Source organism: Hyperolius riggenbachi, chromosome 1 (genome assembly GCF_040937935.1).
Source record: "Hyperolius riggenbachi isolate aHypRig1 chromosome 1, aHypRig1.pri, whole genome shotgun sequence".
NCBI classification, from domain to species: Eukaryota; Metazoa; Chordata; class Amphibia; order Anura; family Hyperoliidae; genus Hyperolius; species Hyperolius riggenbachi.
In genome coordinates, this window is record NC_090646.1 from 375,400,499 (window position 1) to 375,427,125 (window position 26,627).

The 26,627-nt window shown below is 40.5% G+C and overlaps 1 protein-coding gene across 2 annotated transcripts in view; it reads left to right on the forward strand.

Moving 5' to 3' along the window:
- The window catches only part of SVEP1 (sushi, von Willebrand factor type A, EGF and pentraxin domain containing 1), a 456,592-nt gene extending 430,304 nt beyond the window's left edge, over nucleotides 1-26,288 (forward strand). For both annotated transcript variants that reach the window (XM_068234340.1, XM_068234341.1), the window contains 3 exons: nucleotides 17,450-17,545; nucleotides 19,347-19,440; nucleotides 25,738-26,288. In XM_068234340.1, coding sequence (XP_068090441.1) covers nucleotides 17,450-17,545; nucleotides 19,347-19,440; nucleotides 25,738-25,768 — 221 coding nt within the window. In that variant the 3' untranslated portion in view covers nucleotides 25,769-26,288. The remainder of the gene's footprint in view (nucleotides 1-17,449; nucleotides 17,546-19,346; nucleotides 19,441-25,737) is intronic.
- The last annotated feature ends 339 nt before the right edge of the window (nucleotides 26,289-26,627 follow it).

Sequence of the window (26,627 nt, forward strand, 5' to 3'; positions counted from 1 at the left end):
AGGTGGTTTAAGGCACAGTGTACACCGAGCGGTTTTAGCAGCGATCCGCCAACCACATCTGTCTGTGAAAACGCTTGGCTAATGTATTTCAATGGGATGATGCACACAAGCGGTTTGAGGTTTTTAGCAAACCGCAAACGTGCCTCCTGCTGCACATTTGCTGTTTGCAGAAGCGATTCTGCCTCAATGTAAAGTATAGGAAAAATGCTAACCGCTCTGAAAAAACGCTAGATCAGAGCAGTTTTCCAGGCGTTTTTGCTACAGAAGCTGTTCAGTAACAGCTTTTACTGTAACAAGATTTGTAATCTGCTTTACATAAACGCTCAGCATGTTTAGAAAATGTCTCTAAACATGCCTAGAATCGCTCTGAAATCTGCTCCAAAAACCGCTAGCGTTTTGAGGATCTGCTAGCGGTTTTGGTGTGCACTGGGCCTAATGGTTTGATTCATAATCCATTCTGGAGATAAGCACAGTGTGTTTGTAGTGTAAGTGATACAAGAGAAGAGAAGTAGAATGGAGGGAGGAAGGGTAGTAGAGGGTCAGAATTGATGACATGAATGAGCAGATATCTATGAGTAGAATAGAGGCTCAGTGGGTAGCACTACTGCATTTTAGTGCTGAGTCCTAGGCTTGAACATTGGCCAGGGCAAAATCTGCATGGAGTTTCTGTCTTCAGACACTTCAGACATTTCCTGCATCTTAAAAAACATACTAATAAGTCAACTGGTTTACCCCAAAACAATCCTATATTGAAAATATTAGACTATAACTGTGGTAGGGATTAGATTGTGAGCTCCTCTGAGGACAGTCAGTGACATGACTCTGTAAAGTGCTGCAGGAGATGTCAGTGCTATATAAATACATAATAATAATATGGTAGGACATTATTCTATAACTACGGTAGGGTTAGATTGTGAGCTACTCTGAGGACAGTCAGTGACATGACTATGTACTCTGTAATGTGCTGCAGAAGATGTCAATGCTATATAAATACATAATAATAATATGGTAGGACATTAGACTATGACTATGGTAGGATTAGATTGTGAGCTACTCTGAGGACAGTCAGTGACTTGACTATGTACTCTGTAATGTGCTGCAGGAGATGTCAATGCTATATAAATACATAATAATAATATGGTAGGACATTAGACTATGACTATGGTTGGATTAGATTGTGAGCTACTCTGAGGACAGTCAGTGACATGACTATGTACTCTGTAAAGTGCTGCAGAATGTCAGTGCTATATGAATACATAATAATAATATGGTAGGACATTACAGTTTGACTATAGTAGGGATTAAATTGTAAGCTCCAGTGAGCAGTCAGTGACATGACTATGTACTCTGTAAAGTGCTGAAGATGTCAGTGCTACATAAATACACAATAATAGTTCCAAATGCTACTGGCTCCTCTGAAGAGTGCTCAGACTAGTGTACATAGTTGTGCACATTGTTCCCCAAGTAGCAGTTGTTTGGTCAGAGAGACAGTGGGAGAGGGAGCATGAGCAGAGGGTGAGGGCGAGCAAAGTTAAGCTCCACACTCACCACAGTGACTGCAACAACACAGGAAGATGGATCCAGCGAGGTGTCCCCTCATGACAAGCGTCCAGCGATTCATCTTTCTGCCAGCGGGTATGCGAGATGTCACGTGACATTACAGGACGGGCGCGAACGAGAAGTCAAGCGACCGCAGTACTTTATGGGGTGTCGTCAAGGATCTTAAAGATCCGGTCCTCAGTGACGGTCACTTTTCACCACACAACGCTAAGGGATGTCACGACATCGTGTAAATGACTACTTGTCGCTCAAAAAAAAAAATGAATGGACATCGGGAAAATCGTTGGAAAAATCGTGAGGTGGGTACATAGCATTAGAGAGAGGGCAAACAGACAGCATTGATGGAAATACATTATTATGCCATCTTCAATTATAAGTAGTGATGGATGTAATTACACACATTGCTTACATGTCCATTATCATTGTTTGAGCTTTAGATGCTGCCCTCCTATTCACTCTCTCACAATGAAAGACAAAACCTGCAACCCCCACTGTGTCCATTACACACTTCAAACACTGTCCTTGGGAACTCAGGGTCCAGGGAGAAGTGCAGGCTGTGTGTCCCAGTCAGAGGGAGAGAGCATCAGATGATCCTACTGCTCCATAGCTAGTCATGGCTGGAGAGCGTCCTGACATCTAGACATGCAGGACATTCTAGCAGAGCACACAGGCTGTCTGCAGAGTTTACTGTTTGTTTGTTTGTCTTGCTCGCTCTGCAGACTCAGTAACATTTAGGGGTAGGGCGCTGTCACCTCTGTACACTGAATAGTGAGGGACTGTCTCCAATCTTTCTATGAATCCTTATTAGATGCATTCCTAAAAACACTTGTGAGAGTAGAACAGAGTAACCAAGCAGCTCAGGGTGACCCAAACTACTAGGAATGTATAGGGGGATAAAAGGAACCAAAAAGCCCTCCTACTAAAAAAGCAAAGCTAGGCGTAATTGCCTTCTTAAAACAGAGAGTAAAAAACTTTCTCTACATACCCTTAAACGGCAGTCAGTCACTCAGGCTCAGAAAGGTGGGGGCAGAGAACAGTTATAAACCAGACACCTTCTTCTTAGGGAGTATCTATAAATCTGAACCCTGAATGATTCTTTATCCCTGACTTAGCAGAATGCTATTTGTGAAAAGAGCAGAGTATCTAAGCAGCGCAGGGTGACCCAAGCTACTAGGAATGTATAGGGAGATAAAAGTTACCAAAATGCCCTCTTACTAAAAAAGCAACGCTTGGTGTAATTTGCCTTCTTAAAACAGAAGGAAATCTATTTCACTCCAGTCCCTTACAACAGTCTTTCAGGACAGGAATTTTTATTTCCCCTTGGACTGACAGTAATTTATTGCGCCTTCCCCATCAAAGCCGCTCCAAGCCACTGCCTGGGTGGTCAGTAGGTTAAGGCGCCCCTGTCCTCCATGTTAAATTTAGACTGCATGGTAGCTTTCTTCCAGCTCTAAGGTTTTGCATCCCACCATAGACACTGCATGGAATTTCTAGGTCCTTCCAATATTTGTGTTTTTCTCCCACAGTAAAACATACCGTAAAAGCATTTGCTTTGATCTAAAGCTTAGTCCAGCAACTGTGGTCGGGGCATTTATTTCAGCCCCTTTAGGCCCCTTTCGCGCATTGTCATTGTGTTGCATTACCCTTTTTACCACAGGGTAATGCTAAAGCAATGAAAGTCTATGGGACATTTCATACCTGCCACGGTGCGATGCACTGGCAGCATTGCATCTGACGCAAAAGCAACAGTGCATTACCATTCGATATCCATGACAACGTGCAGCAACCGGAAATCGTCAATGGCGGCACGCGTATTTTAGAATTTTCCGCGGTGCAAATGCGCAGCACCCTATTTTTTCAATACACTACCGTGCAGTTTTTATTTTAGCCACAGAAAGTGAGCGCTGCGGAGTCTCACTTATAGGTTGGCTTGCAGCCAGAATTGAGATTACTGCCCATTGTGGTGGTAATCTCCAAACCCTATTATTAACATTACGGTGCAGTGCAATCATCCGCTTGTGCTGCATCTATAACGCTGGTTGCTGGTGTGAAACTGGCCTCAGGGAACACTAAGTTAAGAAGATGTATTCTATTTTAACAGTTAAGTGTGGTGGGAACAGGGCCCGGCCGAGGCAAGAGAGGCTCCAGCCTCAGGGCGCAGTGTAGGAGGGGGCGCACAACTCACTCAGCTATCATTCCCCTATTGTGTTTGAAGCAGAGAGAAATAAGAAAAGGAGATACATGGCAGTGACTGCATAACTAGAGATTAAGGTGTTGGGGGGGTTGGGGGCCCTGGGGCACCTCTTAGTCCAATAGTTATCAGTATGATCAGTATGTGAATGCTGAGGTGGGAGGGATAGAGGGGTGCACTTTGGTTTCTCAGCCTTGGGTGCTGGAGGACCTTGTCCCAGCTCTGGGTGGGAAAGTATCAGTGCTGAAAACAGGTTTGAGTGTTTTGCACAGTAATATACAAAACTGTGATCAGTTACATTACCATGCAAGACTCATGTATCTGTTTAGAGTAAATCTGAAAGGCTGCATATATGACAGGAATTCCAGTGGTTTTATATGTTTTTGTGTATTTGTAACGCCTGCGGTACCAGCATTCCAAAAATCTGTTGTGGAACAGAACTGAAAGTCACAGACATGGGCAGAGATTGTGTTGTGTACCCAGAAGCGGCAGAACCAGACAGGACAAAATGGCACCTGGGTCCATATGTAATTTACTTTTTCTCCTGGGTTTTCACCTAGGTGAAAATTTTACACCTTGTCATGAAATACTTGTTAAACTACCAACAAGCAAGAAAAGAAAAATTCAGCAACTTTTGGGTACTTTAACAGTTGTAAAATGCCTAAAAGTTATTTTAAAATTGAGTATAAAAATTATTCCCCCGGCGGCTGCTGTGATAATGAGGCAGGAAGCAGGAGAGAGCGGCTTCCTGTAGCGGCGATATGTATCGCCGTTACTATGGGAACCTCTCTCTCTACGGCTTCCTGCCTCATTATCACATCAGCTGCCGTGGGGAGCGCTGCTGTGAAGTAATAGTTACGAGCAACAAGAGAGGGGAATAGAGGAAGCGGCGCCGGCTAAGGTAATAGCAGCGGCGGCCAGGAGGGGGGGGGGGGGGGAGGTAACCACAGACCACAGACTCGCAAGCAAGCCGACCCCCCAACTTTTGGCCCACTTTTTGGGGGTCAAAAATTCGGCTTGCTTGCGAGTATATACGGTATATATTTTTATCCCTGGTTTATAAACCTAGGTGCATCTTATATTCTGAGGCATCTTATAGGGCGGAAAATACTCAAAATGTGAAATAAATATTGAATCTAAGAAATATATATTAAAAATAAGAACATGTCTTCTATAAAGATGTGTAAAGAGAATTCTTATAAGCTGGAAAAATATAGTTTAATTTTAAAAGAAATCTGATCAACTTTCCCATTTTTTACTGATATAAGTCGAGCAAGCGTGGAAGATTTCTCTGATCAATTTTTGTGAAAATTAAATTGTGAAAAATAGATTGTTAATTTCTGTATTTATGGCCCAAAGCTATTTTTATTACTACACTTGCATGGTGCCGACCCATCTGTACATTGATTCGAAGGTATTCTGGTTCCTCTTTTACATCTACAACCTTCAGTGACTGATTACTTATTTGGTGTTAGTGTATGCTAGAATATTTATTCATGTTGTTATTATAGTGTTTACCTCCCATTAGATGTCACTGTTAAAACTAAGTAGGTGGAAACCAACATTTTTGTTCCTGTGCTCTTAAATGAGAAAATGTGTCATTCACCAATCGCACTGCAGGGTGGGAATTTTTAAGTGATGGAATTTCTGTAATTAAGCTATGAGTAATCCCTAGGTGTAGGCCGATCCTTTGATGCGGTCTCCAATATAGTATAGCTGATTGACTTGAACACAGGCATGGATGTAGATTATTTTATGGCTTTTATGGAGGCTGAGTAAGCTGTTCGGCATACGCTTAGTAACACTGCCTGGTTGGCACCTGTTTTGTTTGATCTTACAGAATATCTAGTGCAGTAAGGTGGAGATAGGCTGGATTCACAGTGGCCAGTTGCAAAACACAAGTGTTATAATGAATTAAAATCGATTAAAATGAGTGTGAACTGCAATAGAGACTGGACATAGTATTTAATGCAAAGCCTGCATGCAGCGAGTTAGAATAACATGATTAGTTACGCTTTACTGTGAACAGTTCCATGGCATTGTACGGGATTACTTTTTTTTCAATGCAACTGACCACTGAGAACAGGTCCATAGACATGCAGAATAATGACTTGCAGAATAATTCTGCATGTCAACTCACTGCCCATGCAGGCTTTGTGTGGTCGTATTTGTAGTCTATGTCCAGTCTCCATTGCAGTTTACACTCACTATAACACGTGCATTATGCTACGGACCACTGCGAACCTAGCCTAAGGCTGCATTACGCAGGCATTATTATGAGTGTGAACTGCAATGGAGACTGGATGTAGAGTTTAATGTAAATCCTGCATGCAGTGAGTTGGAATAACGCTGAGGACACATGGGGGACCCCTGAGGTATAATACGGTATATCACAGTCCACAAAAACTATCATCCCTCATCAAGAAAAAAATAAATAAACCCTATTAAGGGCTGGTTCACCGTGCTCAGTTGCATTGCAGAAAAGTTTCAGCATGTCAACTCACTGTCCATATAATTGTATGGGCTTGTTCACAGTACTGTGTTTTAACTGATCTAGTTATTCTAACTTCCTGCATGCAGGCTTTGTATTAGTCTATGTCCAGTCTCCATTGCAGTTCACAAACCATATTGTAACGAGCGGCGGGGATACGGCGGTCACGGAGAACAGCGTGACTGCCGCCACCACCCCCGCCGCTCAGCTGCACACGCCGCGCACGGGACTCTCGCCCACGTACAGCCCCAGGTCTACGCGTGCACGCGGCCAGCGGCAAGACCTATACGCGTCCCGTAGACGCATCAGCTGACCTGTGGGTCGGCTGACGTCACGGGGGGCGCGCCTCACCGCTGATTGGATGGGCAGGCTCTGGGACGCTGCCTCTCACCCGCTCACCCGCTCTGCTGTGGTCGCTTATCCCGCTCTGCACCCATTGAGGAAGGAATCTAATTCCGAAACGCCGACGTCTGGGTAAACAAGTTGAGGGTGACAGCACCTCATCTCACACTGCTTGTTGAACTGTTTTATGCGCATTAACAGATTGGGACTCTGTCCCTGGACTTTACTATAGGGGACTTGATCCTCCTTGGGACCCATATTTGCTGGATGATATAAGCTATAGATGTATTTTGGACTGTGTCCTTACGGGTTACATGATTTCTGCTTACACATCTCTCTAGCTAATAGTGGGTTACTTCATGTATTCTATGTATCTTATGTACTGTATGTAAACATTTTTGTATGCACTTTCTTATTGGTACTGAGATTTCAGACCAGCTTATGATATTCTTAATACATTGATTATCAATACACTTTTTTCTAAGCATTTAAATTGGCTTGGTGTGCGTGTCGTTTTGTTTGTTAATTGGTGTCTATTATTGACACAGCACCCCGTTGTTATTTGAGATATTTGTGCTTATTTCCATCATAGGTGTGCAATACCTAATCTATTGTGTATGGACAGGCTCTGGGATTCCCTTCCTGAATAAAAGACACGGGCCTTCAGTTGCCCGCTGTCTGATGTTTCGAATACCTCGTGTTAGCGCTCACACCTTTGATAGCTATAATAATAATTAATTGTAGACTGTATATTTATCTGTGTATGACTTTGGCTCGTTCCTGACTATTCGTTCGCTCTACGCTCTTGTACTTCTGCCCATCTGATCTAGTTGCCGACTCTGCCTGTTAAACCTTCTGTCTCTGCCTTCCGATTTTGTACCTGATATGTCTGTCTGTTGCCAACCCGAACTGTCTGTCCATTCTACTCTCACCAGTGAACTCCTGTCACTGGTGAGGAGCTCTCAGTACTGTAAACGCCCACCAGCTCCTCTGGTGAAGCATCCCTGTGTTATTATCAGTACTTACTGTTGCACCCAATCACTACCTGTGCATATCAGTTATCACACTTGTCCGCATCACTATACTTGCATTATTGGTGATTCTGCAGATCACCACATTATCAGGTATATTATCTGTATTATTGGTGATACTGCAGATCACCACATAATCAGAAATCTGTTACTAGCTGACACCAATCGTTACACATACAGTGGTGTGAAAAACTATTTGCCCCCTTCCTGATTTCTTATTCTTTTGCATGTTTGTCACACTTAAATGTTTCTGCTCATCAAAAACTGTTAACTATTAGTCAAAGATAACATAATTGAACACAAAATGCAGTTTTAAATGATGGTTTTTATTATTTATTGAGGAAAAAAAAACTCAAAACCTACATGGCCCTGTGTGAAAAAGTGATTGCCCCCCCCCCCCCTTGTTAAAAAATAACTTTACTGTGGTTTATCATACCTGAGTTTAATTTCTGTAGTCACCCCCAGGCCTGATTACTTCCACACCTGTTTCAATCAAGAAATCACTTAAATAGGAGCTATCTGACACAGAGAAGTAGACCAAAAGCACCTCAAAAGCTAGACATCATGCCAAGATCCAAAGAAATTCAGGAACAAATGAGAACAAAAGTACTGTAATTGAGATTTATCAGTCTGGTAAAGGTTATAAAGCCATTTCTAAAGCTTTGGACTCCAGTGAACCACAGTGAGAGCCATTATCCACAAATGGCAAAAACATGGCACAGTGATGAACCTTCCCAGAAGTGGCTGGCTGACCAAGATTAGCCCAAGAGCGCAGAGAAAAAACTCATCCGAGAGGCCACAAAAGACCCCAGGACAACATCTAAAGAACTGCAGGCCTCACTTGCCTCAATTAAGGTCAGTGTTCACAACTCCACCATAAGAAAGAGACTGGGCAAAAACGGCCTGCATGGCAGATATCCAAGGCAAACCACTTTTAAGCAAAAATAACATTAAGGCTCGTCTCAATTTTGCTAAAAATAGATCTCAATGATTGCCAAGACTTGTGGGAAAATACCTTGTGGACCGCCAAGACAAAAGTTGAACTTTTTGGAAGGTGCGTGTCCTGTTAAATCTGTCGTAGAAGTAACACAGCATTTCAGCAAAAGAACATCATACCAACAGTAAAATATGGTGGTGGTAGTGTGATGGTCTGGGGTTGTTTTGCTGCTTCAGGACCTGGAAGGCTTGCTGTGATAGATGGAGCCATGATTTCTACTGTCTACCAAAAAATCCTGAAGGAGAATGTCCGGCCATCTGTTCGTCTACTCAAGCTGAAGCGATCTTGGGTGCTGCAGCAGGACAATGACCCAAAAGACACCAGCAAATCCACCTCTGAATGGCTGAAGAAAAACAAAATGAAGACTTTGGAGTGGCCTAGTCAAAGCCCTGACCTGAATCCTATTGAGATGTTGTGGCATGACCTTAAAAAGGCAGGTCATGCAAGAAAACTCTCAAATAAAGCTGAATTACAACAATTCTGCAAAGATGAGTGGGCCAAAATTCCTCCAGAGCGCTGTAAAAGACATGTTGCACGTTATCGCAAACACTTGATTGCAGTTATTGCTGCTAAGGGTGGCCCAACCAGTTATTAGGTTCAGGGGGCAATTTCTTTTTCACACAGGGCCATGTAGGATTTGAGTTTTTTTTCTCACTAAATAATAAAAACCATCATTTAAAACTGCATTTTGTGTTCAATTATGCTATCTTTAACTAATGGTTAACGGTTTTTGATGAGCAGAAACATTTAAGTGTGACAAACATGCAAAAGAATAAGAAATCAGGAAGGGGGCAAATAGTTTTTCACACCACTGTATATACTCGAATACAAGTCGACTTCATGTATAAGTCGACTCCAATATTCAACCCTCTCACGCTGACATTTTTTATTGACTTTTATTGACTCACTGCATACAGTATTGCAGCCATTAACCCCTCCTGTCCCTTAAAGCGGTATAAAACCCTGACATACTATTCACTAAAAACATGTTTTCCCACTTTTTATATGCCATACGTTTATCATATTTGCATTTGTGCATAAGTATTATTATTCATTTAAAAATTACAAGTTCCCAAAAGTACAGTTTTTGGCTTTGAGAGCTGCATTTGATTCATAACTGGTTTTATTTGTCATGTATTGAAGTCAGAAATGCTTTGAGTGTCTGCCTGTGTCTAGGAGCTTCTGCACAGTCAGAGAATGTGTCACATTCCTCACTTGATACAATTAAACACAAGATAACATTATCTACACTTCGGATGCCTCCAGATTTCTCTTCATTGAACTTTTAAGTCCTGTGTGTAACCCTTTGAACGCTGTTCTAGTAAAAAAAAATGCTGGTTGTATATAATATGCTGTAAATAATTTTTTAGAGCAAAGAAGAATTGCTGGGTTTCATTCCACTTTAAGTGCAGCCAATACCTCCTTCTGGCCCCCAAGTGCTGCAATTATTCACTCCCCTTCCTGCAGCCCAGTATTTCCCCCCTATCCCTTTCCTTGTTAATTGTTGTGGCCAGGACTTTCACACCTGTGTTTTCTTGGCATTTCCTTTCCTCAAAGTATCACTTACCACTGTGTACATTGCTGCAAATGGGAATGTCACTATTAGAATAGTATAGTATTAGTATTGGAACTCCTTACCTCAACAGATCAGGACAGCTCCATCTCTGGACGTGTTTAAATCCAGACTGAAAACCCACCTGTTCAGTTTGGCATTTGCAGAAATATAACTTTTGTTGTGTGAATACTTCATCCTACTACCAATTACTTAATCTGAGAGAGCCTAAGCGCTTTGAGTCCTATGGGAGAAAAGAGCTATAGAAATGTTATTGTATTGTATTATTGTATAGTATACACATTAATCAGTGCACTCAGTGTTGCCCGTGACACGTGTATAAGTTGACCCCTATACTTTTATGAAGTGAAACAGACCTAAATTTCTAGACTTATACTGAAGTATAAACGGTACATATTATGCAACTGACCACGGTGAATCCAGCCTGACAATTACATATTAGGGCTCAAACCTACTAGCAGTCATTTCTAAGCACTTGTGAATTGAAAAGTTATTGCTAATGCAATGCTACGGGTGATTTTTATAAAATCGCATCCCTTAAAGAGAAACAGTGACCAAGAATTGAACTTCATCCCAATCAGTAGCTGATACCCCCTTTCCCATGAGAAATCTATTCCTTTTCCAGGGAGCTCTGTATGGCTGATTTTGTGGTGAAACCCCTCCCACAGTGTGATGTCAGCCCCTCACAGCTCTGAGGTCCTGACATCACACTATGAGAGCCGTGTTGCATTGTGGGAAAAAACAGCTGTTTCCAACTGCCAAAAAAGCAAGCAGCACCTCCTTCCAGTGACATCAACTGCCAGCAGTAAAAAGTTCACCATGTGATAAATGTCAGAATGTAAATCAGGGAGAGGAAATATTTTACAATGAGCAAATACTGACTAAATCATGTATACATCATTATTTTAAAAATTAAGCACTTTTTTATTACATTATTTTCACTGGAGTTCCTCTTTAAGTGGGATCACACCCATAGTATTACATTAGCAAGAGCTTTTCAAATCACAAGTGCTTAGAAATGTCTTAGTAACATACTGCTAGTCGGCTTCAGGCCTGATAGGGAGAGAAGCAGAGAATTACAAGAAATATTTATTTGATGTTCAAACTATAGCAAACAAGGAGATTTGCTTTTTAAGGCAAAATAGTTCTATGGTATTCAAGAATACTTCTCCTTTAATCATAAATAAACAGATAAGATATGAAGTTTAGCCAGAAGTACTAGTACTCACATTTATTATGGTGATCATTATTAAAACTGTATTAACTTCCTTTTAATTTTTGTAAGTCAGATCAATGCAGAATACCAGAGAGATCTACAGCTGTTGCAAATCACATCTATACTGTCAATATCAAATGGCTTTTGTACTGTAGCAAGATATGTTGAAGGACAGAACAGCAATGTATTTTACAGCCATAAACTGCTCAGTTGCATCATTCCTTTGCAATGATTTAAGAATGAAGTGACACATCGCAAAGGTTGCAGTAAACCATTTTAGAAGCGATACTTCATAGAAAGGGAGCTACAAACTATTGGGAAACAGGCAAATCAATGACTATGGTACAAATTCTAGATTTATTGCAAACAAAAAACTTGAAAGTCAGAATAACTCTACACTACACTGAATATTATTGAAAGGCATTCTTTATTTATTCATATTTTTTGTTTTCAGTTTAAAGAGGCACTGCAGTGAAAATAATGTTATAATAAAAGTAATAAAAAAGTGCTTAATTTTTACAAAAATGATGTATAAATGATTTGCATACATTCCATATGAACTGAACTCTCAGCGGAAGCTTTTCCAATGCTTCACTTTATTTTATGCTTCATCGCAGTATACACAGTATAGCAAAACCAGCACAACGTTTTGGGCGGGGTGCCCTTTATCAAGTGCTTGGACTCCATCACAGGATTTTCACTTATATAGGCATGCTAGACCACACCACACTCAACATTAGGGGGTGTATCCATGCTTTTATTTATAATTTAACCCTTAGAACAACTATACATTTATAGGAAACACTTGAGACTAAAGTCCTTGTGTAGGCCTCCTGGGGACTGCGTACCCAGACTGTCAATCCACCAGGACTCGCGCCTAAGGAGTTAATTTACATAGTCTCTGCCTTCTTGCCTCTGTACCACTTCCAGGACTTGCCACCGTAACTGGCTGACATTATGACCTTTTTCAGCAAATTGTCTGACAAGCGGAGGATCCTTCCTTTTATCAGTCAGTTCAACATCAGTGACCTTACAGGGTTCTAAAATATAACTTTTATGTTCATTTAACCTTGTTTTGATGTCCCTAGTGGTCGGTCCAACATAGGCCAGACCACAAGGGCACTTAATCAAATATGCAACCCCTTTCGTGTCACAGGTGGCAAAATCTCTGAGTGTTATGTCTTTACCTGTTTGTGGGTGATAGACATACTGACCTCTCATGAAGTTGTTACAGTGTTGGCAATGCAGGCAGGGATAAGTGCCTTTCTTAGGTGTGTCCAGGAACAACTGTGTAGCGCCCCTCGACCTACCTATGTCTGCCTGTACCAAATGGTCTAGGAGGGATTTACCTTTTTTATACACAAACCTCGGGGGAGTCCTGCAGACCGATGCTAGCTGGGCATCCGCCTCCACCACAGGCCAAAACTTATGGACCATGTCTCTTAAGATTGAAGATTCTTTACAAAAAGTGGTGACAAAGTTCACTCCATCACCACCCTCCTCATTCTTTGCGGTTTTATACACTTTTAGTGTTTCTCTCTCCATTCCACCCACCTCACTGGCTACTTCCTCACATCTCTTGCGATTGTAACCCTCTTTAACAAAATCCTCAGTGAGGAGCTGCGACTGCTCCCAATAGGGCTCATCCGTCGAAGTGATTCTTCTCACTCTAATATATTGACTCTTAGGGAGTCCATTGATGAGGGGTTTAGAGTGACAACTGGAATCTAGCAAAAAGCCATTCTTATCAGTTTCCTTCTTGTAAAGGTCAGTCTCAAACTGACCATTTTTCACCCGTACCTCCACATCCAAAAATGTAAAACCTTGTCGTTATAATCCATTATAAATTTCAATGTCTCATGTACAGAATTCAACTCATCGAAAAACAGAAGCAGCTCCCCTTCTGAGCCCGTCCATCCAAAAAACAAATCATCAATAAATATGCAGTAACCTCGGATCTTCCCATGGTTGCCCCCTCCCAAAAAATGAATATTCTCAAAATCAGACATGACGATATTAGCCACAGTGGGAACATACGGGGCCCCCATTGGAATCCGTAGTGTCTGCAGATAGAAATCATCACCAAACCTAAAATAGGCATGTGATAAGCTAAATTCCAGTATGGCAATAATGAACAGGAGCAACTGATTACCGATCTCTTCCCTTAGCTTCAATCTATTGCCCACAGCCTCTCCATTAACGATATTATTATACAGATTGATCACATCCATGCTGACCAGATAATTAATTTCATCAGCCTTAATTTTATCCAGCAATCTCTATCACCCACGAACAGGTGAAGACATAACACTCAGAGATTTCGCCACCTGTGACATGAAAGGGGTTGTATATTTGATTAAGTGCCCTTGTGGTCTGGCCTATGTTGGACAGACCACTAGGGACATCAAAACAAGGTTAAATGAACATAAAAGCAATATTAAAAAACCCCGTAAGGTCACTGATGTCGAACTGGCTGATAAAAGGAAGGATCCTCTGCTTGCCAGACATTTTGCCAAAAAAGGACATATTGTCAGCCAGTTACGGTGGCAAGTCCTGGAAGTGGTACAGAGGCTATGTGAATTAACTCCTTAGGCGCGAGTCCAGGTGGATTGACAGGCAGGGTACGCAGTCCCCAGAAGGCTTAAAACGAGGACTTTAGTCTCAAGTGTTTTCTATAAATGTATAGTTGTTCTAAGGGTTAAATTATAAATAAAAGCATGGATCCACCCCCTAATGTTGGGTGTGGTGTGATCTAGCATGTCTATATAAGTGAAAATCATGTGATGGAGTCCAAGCACTTGATAAAGGGCATCCCGCCCGAAACGTTGTGCTGGTTTTGGTTTGGTTTACTCTGTATACTGCTATGAAGCATAAAATAAAGTAAAGCATTGGAAAAGCTTCCGCTGAGGGTTGAGTTCCTATGGAATGTATGTATATTGGAGTTGATTCTTGAGGTTTGATGACCCTCTTGACCACTGGAACTCCCCGCATTACAGTTTCTATACCGAGGCCCGGAGACAACCTTTTAGTATAAATAATTTGCTCATTGTAAAATCTTTCCTCTCCCTTATTTACATTCTGACATTTATCACATGGTGACATTTTTACTGCTGGCAGGTGATGTCACTGGAAGGAGATGCTGTTTGCTGTTTTGGCAGTTGCAAACAGCTGTTATTTCCCACAATGCAACAAGGTTCCCACAGTGTGATGTCAGTACCTCAGTGCTGTGAGGCGCTGACATCACACTGTGGGAGGGGTTTCACCACAGAATCAGCCATACTGAGCCCCCTGATGATACCTTTGAGAAAAGGAATCGATTTTTCATGGGAAAGGGGGTATCAGTTACTGATTGGGATGGAGTTCAATTATTGGTTACGATTTCTCTTTAACTGAATGCAAAAAAAAAAGGAACTGACTTATTAATCAATGTCATTTGTACATTATTATTATTATTATTATTATTATTATTATTATCTTGGTATCTAATTTTTATTGTAATTGACTATATTGTTTATAATATACTGTAAATACTGTAAGGTTGTTTTAGAAGTGTTAATATTCTTATGCTACAATAATAAGAAATTACTTGTATTAGCAGGGCTCATTTACAAATGTTAGTCCTCTACAGGGGAGTAACTACATTTGGCCTCAGAAGGAGGGGGGGGGGGAGAGCAAGGGGTAGCTGGTCCTGTACCTAATTCAGTGCAGTGCAACATTATCCATACCTGCTCCCGGCACAATACAGGTCTCCTCCACTTTCTGGTGAGTTTGCAAGTGCCATGCAGCCAGCCAATCGCCATGTGGCTTCAGTCCCCTCCTGGTGGTTGGCTGAGCCAGCCAATCGCCATGTGGCTTCAGTCCCCTCCTGGTGGTTGGCTGGCTGCATCACACTTACAAACTCACCAGGAAGTGAAGGAGACCTGTATCGTGCCAGGAGCAGATATGAACAATACACCGCTGAGACAGGTACAGGACTGTGGTGCCATCCTAGCTCCCGGGCTTTCCCTGCAACAGCCCTCCTTAAGTTACATTGCTGGTCTTCTAGACCATTATTGAAAATAAAGCAGTGTTAAAGCAGAGTGGGGTTTAAGCAGAGGCTGGAGAGGCAGGAGCCTACGGGCGCAGTACACACATCTTGCCCATTTCACCCAAAACTCTGCCCAGCCCCGGACTGTTTGCTGCCTCCTCCACTCCCTCCAGACCCCAGATACAGACATGGAGTGAGGCTGTGGGTAAACATACCTGATCCAGATACCTGGTGCAGAGTTCCTGTCCTTTCCTTATGGGGTGCATGCTGTTCTGTATAGTTATAACCCAGTTCTATATCATACCTGAAGAAGAAACTTTTCTTGCAAACCTTTGAAAACTATTTGCATGAAGTCATTAAAGGTACTATCTGAAGCAGCTTTTTGTTTAATTATTATTTCGACAACAAGTATGTTTCTGGTACATTTGAAAGCTTTACTTGTTTATATATAATCTGTAGCCAGCTCTGACCATCACTGTCTACACATTCCTTATTGTTCCTGTCTTCAGGAGGACAATTCACAGGAACAAGACAGACAGCACCGAAAGATGATCAGACCTGGTCTTCAAACCGTGTGAGAAAAGCCGCCACACAGAGCTGCAGAGCTATTAGAGTTGCTGTACACTCATGTAGCCATCATCACCCGTGTACACACTGCTGTGGAAAGGAAACATTTGTAAACAAGAGACTGCCAAGTTCTGAGATCTGTTTTTGCTGGGCAAAGTGAATAATTCATTACAATTGCATAATTGATCAGGTAGCAGTGTGGGGCTGATTTAATAGATATATACATTCACATTACCTTTAAAATGAACTTGTTAGAGTAGCTATCACAGAAGAGATTCTCAACGGGAGCTGGAGGCCAAAACAGCTCAGAACATCCTGTCAAGTTTGCAGTATTATGCACAGAGGTTTATGGCATCCCAAAAGCTAGCAACGGTTCCAAAGATTCAGGCTAGGTTCACGGCAGAACGTTGCATTGTGAAATGCGACGTTAAAGTCGCAACGCAACATTACAACAAAAAAGTGGTAACACACATTAACGCTGCATTACTGTTGCATTAAGTAGGTACAGTAAGCATATAGGCGATACAAAGTATGCTTCCCTGTACTTGCAGCAGTGCGTCACAATAATGCAACACCATTACCATGCGATGCCAATATTGCACTGTGAACGTCGCATATACTTCTTATTGCAGTGTGGTAAGCTGTGTTATAACACTTAATAACGAAACTCCGCAACGTCCCACTGTGAACCTAGCCTTAGTGGTAGCTGCCGGATGGAAACCTTGTCTATATCGGAGCAACAGCCATTCTGACAGTGCTCTGTGAAGGATGTATAAAAACCACTACATAGCCAGTAAATCAAGGCATGGTGGTTTCTGTCACAGTAAATGAATTCGCACAATCGTTTTCCTAGGAATTAAAAACATTTATTTTCAAGGGCTGTGATAAAAGGCAAAGCAGCAAGAACTCTCCAACTGTTTCCAGTATTGCTTGGGATACGCGGCCTGTGTAGAGGTGTGGTAACGGTACTTCATTTGCAATTCATGATAAATATCATTTGTTCATGCTCTGAGAATATTTATTGCTTTTGCTCTGCCCAGATAGGCTCTGTATAAGAACTGGTAGGAAAGTATGAAATGGTGAATTCATTACTTACCACCGTAATTGATTAACATGCTGTAGATGTGCAGAGAATTTATGAATTTTGGAAATGCATTATAATTCACCAGCGCTGCATTGAATGGAAAAAAAAGCTGTAGGCTCTAACAATGAGGAAAACAAACCACCATCAAATTGCTCTAGTTTAACCCATACAAACCTTTATTTCATCCATTTCATTATGGTATTGCTACTGAAGATTTATTTATTTGTGTATAGGGGAAACCTTTGAATTTTGTTAATTAATTATGCTTCCGTTGAGAGGCTTGGAAAATGTGTTTGAAAGCATACAAGTAATGAAAAGAAGATGATAACGTGCTTATGATAATAATAATAAAGCTTACTTTCTTGTGCAGCGATTTGTATCCTGCCGTGTCTGAATGGGGGTCGCTGTACAGCACCTTACAAATGTGACTGTCCGAATGGATGGACTGGATCTCGCTGCCACCTTGGTAGGCCTCTTACTTACTATCGTACTTAAAAGCATACAGCCTTTATATACTGTATAAAGTTAAGTAGGAACACTTTGTTAGAAGCTCAATAAAAACTAAAAAGAGAAACATGGGACTGCACAATGCCACTGTGCACCCGCAACTTACTAATGTGATGCACAGATATACACTGGTGCTGCTCCTTGTCACTGGGGTATGTGGTATAACTGCACATAAAATAAAGAGGGAGAAAGGAGTGCTGCAATAGTGTAATATCATTTAATATTAAAGGAATACTATCGATTCACATATTTTTTTCAATTGACACAGGAATTGTTTGGGAAGTGCTGCTAAGTACTGGTGTATACATTTTAGTAGCAACTTCTTTGTTTACTGTTAGCAAAATACATTCAAAGTTTACTGATGCCAAAACTGACGACTGACTGAGCCATGAGGAGAGGGGAAATTCCCCTCACACTTGATCAGTTAACTCTATGTGTAGCTCTGTGTGTGACAGAGAAGAGAGCTCCCAACAGCTGCAGCTCCTGTCTCCTGTGTTTCTGACTGAAGTGTCTGAAGAGAGCAGAGGAAATGTAACTAATTCTCACAGCTTTTTCATACTGTTTTTGCTTTCAGAGTTTGATATGTTTGATATTTGCTTTCTGTAGTCTGATATGCAACTCTGGCTGTGCATTGAAGCAGACACCCCTTCTGCAATTGATTTGTCCTAATATAGCTAAATCCTACCCTCAATAAATTACAGCTTTTGCCTCTGATATTTAACATGAAAAGTAGGAAAATGTTTACACAGCTACTTATACATTATTTGTACATGCCATTTTAGAACACTTGGATATCGATAGTATTCCTTTAAGTAATGGAAGCAAAGATATTTGCACGTACACAATGTAAAATTAAAAAAAGGCTTATCTCTCCATGGGGGTGATTCATTATCCATATCGCATCCATAACGCTAGTTAAATCTTCTTACGCGCACTAATGAAAGTAGCGCAACCCAATTATAGTGCGTTCCTAAGCAACGGTCGCTCCTTGTAAGTGCTGCGCGGTAGTGATGCATTGCTTCCGCAATACTTCACTAGCGTGGCCGCTGCTATGTTACGTAGTAGCGTCCGTGCTAGTGAAGTATGAAGACATCTGCTCACCAGTGCTGCTGCATGGTCACATTACCTTTTGCTTTGCTAAAACCAATTGCTTGGAAATTTGCCTAGCAACATCCGCAGCCTCTGTTGTGAGAAGAGAGAAACTCAGCAGGCAGGGAATCAATTGCTCTTCATATTACTTGTTCACCGTGTAAAAAACATTTAGGTTTCCATGCTCATTGGCTGTTAAATCTCAAAGGAATACCTGCCTGCACTGGTAGCAAGATGTTAATAAAATTTAATCACTGGCCATCCATGCAGCACAGCTGCCACCAAATGTGCAGGTGGGCCACCATTTGAGAGGTACTATGGTCAGTGATAACTAGAGGGACATGCATCTGTGGTTCTATGTATGGTTTACCTGGTGATCACAGTAGTACGTAGTCAAGGGCTTGTACTTCAGCTTAGTAAATTAGCCTATTTGTTACACCGTGTCAAAACTCACAGGTCTCTTCAAAGTTAAGTGCCTATTTTTGGCTAAGGATTTGTCTATATGCTCTATATTGCATAAGTGTAAAAGGCAGGACAATGTACAGGACATGTTACATGTGCTGCTCAGAAGATGGCACCATTAAATTGGTATTTTCTTAATTGTTGTTATTCTAACCATGTATTTCTTCTGTACTTTATAATAATACTAAAGTATTTTCCATCTGTTACAGCTGTGTGTCAGAACCCGTGTCAAAATGGCGGCCGATGTGTAAGACCAAATAGGTGCAACTGTCCTCCAAGTTGGTCAGGACCTGACTGCTCTAGGTAATTCTACATACAGTACATTACATCAGCAGGGTTGGTCATAAGACAAGTCTTCTTCCTTTTCTTTTTTTTTATCCATGCAGACAGAATTCCATAGTGAGTCTATTCACTCTTTGTCTTCATCAGAAATCTTTCTGATGTTGGGATTCATTTGCATCATAGTTTTCCCAATCAGAGGCCATGTTATCTGAAAAAGGGGCTTGTCCCCAAAACCCAAAAGTCATTTGGTCTAATTTTTACAAAGTTTTCAAGTGGTGCTTGCTGCTAGACCCTCCAATATCCCTGAGGATGCTTTATTGTGAAACCAGTCGGGTGGGAGACTAGCAGCACCAGTCTTTTTACTTTTTTCTTATCACACACAATCTACTTATGGTGTACCCTTGGCCAAGGGTCCCCGGATGTAAGTTGTTGATTTTACTGATTACTTTCAGTTTTTTCACTGGATATCTTATGCTTTGAATAAATAGCAGTTTACACTTCGAAGTTCTGTTTTTATTTATGGCATAAAACTTCACAATTGAACACGTGGGTTCCTATGGAGACTTAGGCATAAGGCATTGAGGCACATTGATTATCCAGTACTTGGATCCTGTTTGAAAAAGATTGGCCCATACACAGAACCTTATTTCAACTGTATAATGTGGGCTGGCATTGGCTGTAAGCCTCTAGCTCTGGTAATTGTATTTCAATACAGGTGGTTGTTCTGCGTCTGTGCTGGTTTTATGATTAAAAATGTTGATACTTACAGTACCTCAGTAGTGATTGGTCCAGAGGCTTTCCAGATACTCTTCGAGCCCACCATTGCTGCTCAACCCCCCTCTTATTCTGCTTTAAAAGCAAGCAAGTAATTTCTGCACATGCCCAGTAGAAAGAAGCGATCATGCAAAAGGTAAAAATACATTTACAAGTGGCTTCATTCTACTGGGCGTGTGGGAATTTTACTCATGCATGCCCAGTCGGGTTGTGTTCGTACATGGCGGAAGCACAGCTATGCAAAACAACTTCAACAAGCACTGCCTGGAGTAATTTTTTTTATGGTAACTCTAACAGTTATTAAATTACCAACCTCCTTATGCAAATGGATATTATCACTTTTATAAGGATTCATCTGTTTGCAGATCACTGCTTTGTGATCCAAAGACAACCTGCTCATGCACATCAGTAGGGATCAGCTTAATGGTGCGATGTAAATGGTCCAATAGCATTCATTACTTTGAAAATAGAGAATGTTATATTGCAGTGGAGTCTTTCTTGAGCCTTTTTATCCATATATCTCATGTTTAGATGGATGTTGTCCTGGCAGCTGAGCTAACTAGCAGAAAATCTACACTGATCAAACAGTACCTGCCCCCATGATTCTTGGCATTGGGGTTACGCTGCAAGAGAGGGGACGATGGCTCCTCCCCTCTCCCCTTGTACAGCGCTCTTGTCCAATGTCTCTTACTGTAAACTAATCTCAAATGTCCAGTTCTCAGGATGAAACAGCCCACATAAATAAGATAACAGCAGGCTCAGGTTTGCAGCTTTCCTTAGCATCATCCTGCTACTCAGACTGCACAGTAGAAGTAGGCACAGAAAGGGTATTGGGGAAATGTTGGTGTGCAGGTCTGAGAGTCTGTTCTGCAAGTCATGGATGTTCCAGGCAGTTTTAGAGTGATTTATCTGTAGTCAGCTGATGAAGAAATGTATGCAGAAACAGTCAGTAACCTTATTAAGCGAAGTGTTGCGGAAACTGTTCCAGACAGTCTGTGTTGCCTTGTTGCAACCATGTCAGATTCAAACCACAAAAGTAAATGTAGAATGAAAATGCGAGTTAGGTACATAGAGGGATACTGATTCTTAATAAAAACATACAAAAATATGTTGAAGCAGTGTAATGAACTATAAATAGGACTTTTCCATCACCATTAGGACTTGCATTAATAAGCTATCGTTCTGCTGCTGTGGTACATCTAAAGTACATCTAAAGTACATTGGCCTCAATTTACTAAGGTCATGCTGGAGATAATAAGGCAAGAGATAACTTGCCACCTCACAGTGAGAGAGATCTTATCTATTCATTCCTTAAGTTACCTCCTCTGTAGTTAAGTTAGCTCCTCTGTAGTTAAGTTAGCTCCTCTGTAGTTAAGTTAGCTCCTCTGTAGTTATTTTCACACACAGTTAATTAACAGCCTGTCTTTAACTTTAGAATTCCGGAGTTATTTTAAGGAAAGAAGAGTTAACTTTAGAGATCTCACCTTAACTTAAAGACAGAAGAGTTAACTTTAGGTTTGCCTGAGGTAAAATGTTTCCTGAATACTACATGCCTTATCACCATGGTGATAACTCTAGAAACGTTATTAAAGACACGAGATAAGCTTAGTGAATTGAGGCCAATGTCACAGATATTGGAACTTAAAGGACCTCTATCCCCAAAAAATTGTAAAATGCAGGTAAAGACATAAGCGTAAAATGCAAGAATAAGTTTCCCCTATGTTACTATCACTTACAGTAAGTAGCAAAAATCTGACATATCTGATTGGTTTTTGGGTTACTTCCAAACACTCCCCAGAGAGGATTTATACAGTGATGTCAGCCAGACCCCTACCCGTTTTCACACTATTTTGGCAGTTGGACTGAGCAACTTTTGAAAATAAAGAAAACCCTGAAAATCCCTCATGAGGAGATGTACTAGTTCAAAATAAGTCAGATTTACTACGTAATGCATGTGTCAATGATATAGGCAAATAATAATTTTTAGTGCAATTTACCCTGGGACAAATGTACATCTTATAGATACGTATTTTAAATTTTACCATTTTTCATGATAGTGATCCTTAAATTCAGTATGTAATACACTATAAATAGGATCCTCTTGAACATAACAAATTTACAAAAGTACTTTCAGAACATTTCACAAGACATTTCACAAAGGAGTAAAAAAAAGAGGAACCATGAGGACATGGCACTCAGTTTTCATTTGAAATGTCATTCATTTTACTGGTAGATTTATGGGAAATGAGATTCTATCTAAAATCTGTGCTGAAATGAGTTTAGCTTTTAGTTTCAGAAAGTTCTTTTTTTTTCCTTGATCTTTTTAAAAGTAACATTTTTTGGCAAGGCTGAAACACAAATTTGCAATGTGCTAATCCGATCAGGAGGTGTCACTTAAAAAACCAGCAGCTTGATGAATTAACTACCGTAAGCTGCTTGTTAATTAAAGGACAGCTCACAAACATCATTAGCTCTACACTAGAGATGATCAAAGATTTGCAAATACTTCCAAGTTGATGCAAATGTTATGCAAATATATGCAGCTTGAAAATTGACCAATTAATTTAAGCCTGGGTTTAAATTGATTGGTGCATTTTCAAACTACCGTACATACATTTGCATAAAACAATTGCATCAACTCGGAAGTATTTGCATCTCTTTGTTACAGATCCATTTCAGGTAGACTGAAAAAATAGTGTTTTGTTGGTTTGCTTCCAAGACCTTTGCATTCATCTCAGAAGTGATGAAACTCATTCTACTTAATGAAAGAGAAACTTTTCTGCCAATGTCTGGCGATAGCTATGGGACAGAATACATATTATCCGGCGCAGGGAGAAGCCATAAAACAGCTCTCCCTGTGCTAGGTAATCTTGGGGATTACAGTATATTAAATATATTCCCCAATTGATTTCCTCATTTCTTCCGCTGGACTTGTAATTCTGGGTCTGGCTATTGCTGGTACCCGAATGACAGCAATTCTATCGCAATTCAGGCTGTGTCACTATAACCATGTGGCGGCACTCAGATCAGGCACTGCATGGCGCCGAAATGACCTGACTCATGTGACATCCCTGGCTGGCAAGTTGTATGCTCCCTCCCAACCTGCTCATATAAAGTGATGGAATATTGCTGTCAGTTCTAAACTGGTTTAACTATGTATGTTCTGCATCATGCTCTGCACCATGATATACCCTATAGATTCTCAACGTGTGGTATGCGTACTCCAGGGGGTACTTCTGATGGTTCCAGGGGGTACTCAGGCCTGATATACATAACCAAAAATAACAATTTAGAGTTTTAGAAAATGATAAATCTCATTTAAACACCACCAAATTAGTATTTTAGCTAATTAAAATCCATAGTAAATGCTTGGAAATGGTTTAGAACCAACTATCATGTACTACGATTAAATACATATTTGTTAAGGGGTACTTGTGACAATGTTTACTATGCTAGGGGGTACTTGGTGAGTACAAGGTTTTAAAAGGGGTACATACCAATAAAATGTTGAGAAACACTTCCCTATGAGACTCTGATAGCATTCAAAGTAGTCTCACATTTGCAAAAGCACAACTTTGTTGTTGAAAGAGGTTTTCCTCCTCCTGCAATTTATAGGCACATTTAGCATGTCAATACCAAGATAAGGTTCCCTAGGACCCAAGGCAAGGATGCTAAAAAGTTTGTCCACTCTCCCATCCACCTCGGCTGTATTAATAGCATCTTTTCTTTCTACACAAAGCCACTGGCATGTTATGGGAAGCTATAAGAGTACTATCATAATACAGGAAGAGTGGCTGCTGACATGTCACTCTAAAATGCCACAACTATTAACATGTAAAATGCCACAACTATTAACATGTAAAATGTCACAACTATTAACACGTTGAAGCGGGGCCTAAAAAAAAGCCTCCTTACTAAAAAGAAGTGAAGGTGTTTGCGATAATTTATCTTTAAGTGAGCAAGTAATGCATCACTCCAGAATATCTCTGTATACCCCATAAAGCCAGGCACACATCCAAAACTGCTGGTGTATAGTGAGCCTATAGCTTACACATTTTACAGTGCCACACCAATCCTCCATGCATACAGCTGAGTCAGACTTTCTGGTTCTCATGAGTGCATGGCATGGATTGATATGGTTCTATGGGATAGGGCTTTGACCAATACTACAGAATACCCAGATAGCTTATGGTGACGTATGACAGGACACAGTAAGCATGCTGCTAAAGAGACAGAACAACTGCTGACATGTTGAGGATACTATAATTACTGACACATTTTCAGCACTCTAATGGAACATGTCCCTCGACTCAACAACGCCACAAAAACAGAAAACATAGCACTTGAAAGTTAAGTTTCCACTTATTTGGGCACTTGGCCAATATAGAATTCATTAGTCCTGATGGCAATAGCTAATTATCAAATGTTTTTTGTTTTTAAAGTCTTGTGCACGTGTACGAGGCATGACGACTGGCAGGAATCCAAACTCAATTCTTCAGATGACAGTCGCAGTGTCGAGGCTCTAAAGATACGTTGCTTGCCTCGAGACTGGCAACGCAATGTTATGTTATTCAGGGAGAGGGCCAATGGATTGGCACATGAGGAGTGTCAAAGAGCAGGCAGGTTTGAGTTGGGAGAACAATGCCCTTGGCCAGCACTCGGCCAAGTCGATCCACCAGGCAAATGCAGATTCTCAGCAGAGGTGGTAATTATCAGCCCTAGTTATATAGGAGACGTGTAAATACTGACCTGTTTGCATATCATTGTATGACTTAATGTTGTCATCACATCATTTAATATGGGCATGTCTATTTCAGGGGTGCAGTTTCAGTGCTTGCCCTAGATGCCCATACTGACATATGCCTTTGCTAGCAATAATGTTGATCATTTCTAAATAAATATAATAAATGAAGCTCCACCATACTATTTCAAGATAAACTGGCTCCTGCATGGAATGTTCATCTTTCCTTCTTTGGGCAGAAAAAAACAAACAATTGATACCATTTCCCTGTGTGTTTGAAATGACAGGGCAATACATGCCACTAGTCATGACAAAGCACAGAATGGTAAGGCTTAGGTGGAGGGGTTAGGGCTGCAAAAACTCAAGCACATTACTGTTGTCTGACCTTTCTTTTGAACCTTTCCATCAGTTAGGGACTGCCATAGTGGAGCTGAAATGTTATAAAACTCTTCACTGGCGTGTGCCCATGGCAGACATCTGCACTGACAGCAGCCCAGATGTGCATTTTCTTATTTCAGGCTATTGGCGTTTCTAAAAATGGGTTGACTGAGTTGTTTTAGATGCAAATGTATTTGTAGTAACTTGTGATTTAAAAATATAAATTATGCAAGAACAGTGCCTTTTCAGTTTATGTTCACAAAGCCCTTTCCATACGAGCAGAGCCAAGTGATATATACCAATTGCCTTACTCGTTGTGGCCTTTCATTTATTTTACAATATAATTTGCGATTCCTTTTGATGTGTCACATCTGTAATTTTAATCACATCCTAACCACTTCCCTCTTATTTTTTGTTTCATTCAGGAAAAGAAAGAATGGCTTTTCTCCTTTTTAGCAGTAAATTGATTTTGTGCCACAAAAGAAAATCTATTTTGTCCGTGATCTGATCTTGGGTGCATTCTAATTTAAATCAGAGTGCTATAATGTGATATATTTTCTTATGCTTATGTATTTTTTAAGGTTCATCTGTATTTTCATATGCAAATGTATGTATTATTAATATGCTGCTCAAGGTTGAATGTTAATTAAAAATGATTAGTGTATATATTTCCCCCCAGTGTCGCAGTTCATCTAAGTACTATGTATGTTTATATGTATTTTGCTGCCTAAGGTAATGGTAAGGAATATACTTGTGACGGCACATAATTATGGTAAACAAAGATCTGCAACCCAAATATTATTATTAAAAAAAAAGATCAGTTTTTACCTTTTGTTAATATATCTTCTTTGATGTTTTAATGTTAACTGCAAACCAAAATTATTACAAAACGTGTTTATTTTTTATTGTGTTGTTGATGTCAGTTATCCTGAAAAAAACGCTACATTACATTTTATAATAAAAAGACAGAACTCTTTCTGGTCATGAGAGTTTGTTATTACTTTAGCTAACAGATTGCTTGTTATTATCATTAGATTACTTTGTGTTACATGAAATCAGTATTATTATACTACAATAGTTATCAAGAGGCACTCCTTATGAAGGGGTCATGAGTACATGGAAAGAAAATGAGAAAATAACCTGGTTGATAAATGATTGTTGTATCTCTGACTCACAACCACAGCAGATTAATTACAATGTGTTTCCCACAGAAAATGCACCTAATAAATAGAAACAACACAACTGCTAAATAGGCTACGAGGCAGAGCTTTACAAAAAAGTGGAAAAATATATATTGAGCCTCAAGCAAAACAGT